We start from the raw sequence: 3,455 nt of genomic DNA, 5'->3' as shown, positions 1-3,455 counted from the left end.
TTGATTTTTATTTATATAGATTGAGTCAACATAATCCCAGCTTTGCATTATAACACAGTAGAAAACTAATGAAATGAAATATGAAAACACAAATTTAAATTTCATGAGATTGGACATATAAGACAAGCTTCCTCTTATAAGTTTTCGAGGAAAAGTTAAACTGAAAAAGCAAAGAAAAAGCAAACTGGTAAAAATTCAAGACAAGTTCCAACGAGTACAACTTTCTCAATGCAAAGTTGACCTTGGACGAAAAAGAACTTACGTGCTATGCTAATTTATTGTCCTACATTACAACATTTAATAGCATCCGGATGCAGTTCAAACGGAGTCGTGGAAAAGGCACTCCGTTCGTCATATTTTACTAGCAGTTGTTAGAGGTCCCTACAAGTAGGTAAGTCAGTTTGTACATCCCTACAAGCGCACCGGCATCAATTTTTCCAAAAACAGAAAAGCGTGTTAACATATCCGAAAATTTTTTATGAATAAAATAATTTTCGAACATTTTGCGGTAATTTATGAAAAGAAAATTTTTTAATGAGTGCTGTTGAAGAGCATGTCGAAACCATACAGCTTGGATTGAATGGAGAGCGGAGGAAACAAACACAGTTGCGATATGTACATATGTACACTTTCGAATACCGCCCTGAGAACAGCAACAGGGTGCCTCCTCACGACTCCAGTGGGCCATTTACATGAGGAAGCAAATATTCTTCCAGTACAGCGACACAATAACATGCTTTCGTTGCAATAGCTGCTCGGGTGTTACCATGAGAGCCATCCCAATCACCATCTGGTAGATAGGCCCTGCCCATTCAGGCAGATCAAGGAGAATCTTCATGATCTAGAAGAATACGTCCAGCGTTACAAGAGAGAACCTCTAGATCAACAAGCATATCAAGTGCGTTTCAATAGCATTCATACGGCCGCAGTTGCAGATGTCATAATCAGCTACCGTTTGATGCGGTCCTCGGAGCACATCCCCCATCATTCGCAACACACGGCACCTTTTCAACGGCCCTGCCAAACATACTCAACTTACTCTAGTGGATCTGTGGTTACGTCACGTTCCTGGAACTGGAGATTGACCCAGAGCTAGATTAAGCAGAAGAAAGAATATACAAACATATACACGAACACAAACACATAATCGAAGTAGGAACAAGGACCTCATGTCGCTAGTCGGCAGCACTTGGGGTGCTTACAAAAAAACTTATTGAACACTTATAACGCAATAGGCCGGTCTGTGGTAAGCTTTGCGGCGCCAGCGTGGTTTCTAAATGTTAGCGCTACGCAGTGGAAGAATATTCAAACCTGCCAGAATGCCACCCTGAGAACTGCAACCCTTCAAATTGTCCAGTTGTCCTTTGCTATTACAGTAGGCAATATAAGTGCCTACATAGGTACATGTAGGTATCCTATTATAAAATTAACGAAAAGGGCTTAAGTCTCGTTTAGGGGGCTTCTATCAGATCGGGCTGAAATTTTTACCGTAGGCAGTCCTTGGGACCCTAATCACAACGCTATATAACTTTCCTATATTTGAGATATTGCATAAAAAAATGTTAACGACCGATATGTTTTGGATTTTCCTGTGTTTAGCGTTACCACAATAAAAATTGGAAACAAATTGAATACTCTACCACCTGACGGAAAAAATTTGAAATTTTTTTTAAAATTGTAAGTTTTTTCTAAGTAGCCGGCCTTCAGCCGGGGATTTAAGACTTTCTCCTATGGACAGGAGCCAATTTAGGGCACGAAAACAACATTTTTTTTAATTTAAAATTTTTTCAAGGGAATTTTCGGAACTTAAGAGGCCCATATCTCGGGAAGTATGGACTTCCCCCAGAAAAGTTTATATATTTGTGATCAGGACAACAAGATCTACCTGTGGTAATTTTTCCAGATTTTTCCGCCAGGTGGGAGAGTATTCTATTTATGCCAAATATTGAAAAGATTTCGTCATTTATTAAATGCCACATATGTCATTTTACCTGCTTTTTGTTGTTGACTAGCATTCACCCACCCACTTCAGATCGCTGAATCAAAAAAAACAAGACATTAACAACCCTAATTGATTACTACCCCCACCCGAAACGACCGACCGACATGACTTCAAAGAGGGGAAAAATAACAAATAGCCACGTTATAAAAACCACACAGGGGCGAGTGGAAAACATGTTAAGACACAAGGATTTCTTGATATCCCTAAACGAGCCCACACAATTCCCACCCTTCTTTGTTTTTAAAATTTGAACATAGAACACTCACACACTTTGCTGCACCTTGCTTTACTAGTATTACCTCTTTGATTTGGGGATACTTCTTCTTGGTTTCTAATGAAAGTGTTTTGAAATCAGCCCGTAAGGCTTCAACGAATTTCTGCACCGATTCGGCATTTCCTCCAGTTGCCGGACACGATCCTGTCGTACGTACAAAAGACATACTTGTTTATTTTTTCCACTTTACTCGAATGGAGCCGTTCGACGCCGCCAATGTTCTCGTTATTTTTTTCTTTTTGACAATTTTCTTTTTCTATTCTTCTTCACTTGATCACTGCAATACTTTTTTTGTTCTATTCCTTTACTTTTTGCCAAAGCAATTTTCGCGTTTAAATCACTTTATATCGACCGCATTACACATTAATTGTATTCACGTACGTGTGTTTTCCATTTATTTATTGCTGTAATGCTGGAAAAATTAGTTTTCCATCCAACAAATTCGATTCACTTTTATTTACGTATGATGAAAAATAATTTTTCGTTTCTTCTTTTTCTTTCTTATTGGGGTTTATTCTCCCAATTGACAGTTGACGTGACGTCTATGGGGTTCATTTTGGTTGGTTCATTCAATTGGGGCAGGTGTTAAATCAGAATGAAAGCGTACAACGCAAGAACCTTCAACGTAAATAATAGTTGTGTCTTTTTACTTTTTCAGTAATAATTATTCAGTTAAAGCGCAACCACATGAAAAATGTGTAAGTGATGCCAAGTTTTCTGAAAAACAACAACATGGCTGACGCATTAAAGTTAAACATAAGCTTCGTTCCCGTACTTTTTAATGGTAAAACTCGTAAAAGAGAGAACTGCAAAAAATTTGTTGTCACACACAAGTTTTTTGAAATAGTTCGGGAACGGAAAAATGCATGGTACAAGAAGAAAGGTAGTTTCATGCTAACAGCTGTTTAAAATTTTTTTTTCAAATTTTGAATTTGAAGTACATTCATTGCCAAACTGAATTTGACACTGAATGAAGGTATACATACATATGTCATTTTCATTTGAATTTACAAAAAAATACTGAAACCAAAAATGTTTTGTTTAAAATTTCCTTTTTTTTGATGGACAAACAGGGAAGAAAAACAGATATACTCTCCCATATCGCTGTTGGTAGTGCTATGAACCTTAAGCAAGTTCCGTGAGTTGGTATAAAAGCTCAAAGATCAATTGATTAAATTG

At 37.5% G+C, this 3,455-nt stretch overlaps 1 protein-coding gene across 2 annotated transcripts in view; it reads right to left on the bottom strand.

Annotated features, from left to right (window-relative positions):
• The window catches only part of mon2 (Mon2 homolog, regulator of endosome-to-Golgi trafficking), a 45,680-nt gene extending 42,867 nt beyond the window's left edge, over positions 1 to 2,813 (bottom strand). For both annotated transcript variants that reach the window (XR_012410453.1, XM_073969218.1), the window contains exon 1: positions 2,302 to 2,813. Coding sequence is in view for 1 of the 2 variants with exons in the window: in XM_073969218.1 (XP_073825319.1) it covers positions 2,302 to 2,442 (141 nt within the window). In the remaining variant the exon portion in view is untranslated. The remainder of the gene's footprint in view (positions 1 to 2,301) is intronic.
• Positions 2,814 to 3,455: the final 642 nt, after the last annotated feature.

This window comes from Musca autumnalis, unplaced genomic scaffold (assembly GCF_047663935.1).
Source record: "Musca autumnalis isolate F117 unplaced genomic scaffold, ASM4766393v1 scaffold_2, whole genome shotgun sequence".
NCBI classification, from domain to species: Eukaryota; Metazoa; Arthropoda; class Insecta; order Diptera; family Muscidae; genus Musca; species Musca autumnalis.
This window is presented reverse-complemented; position numbering and strand designations above follow the sequence as displayed.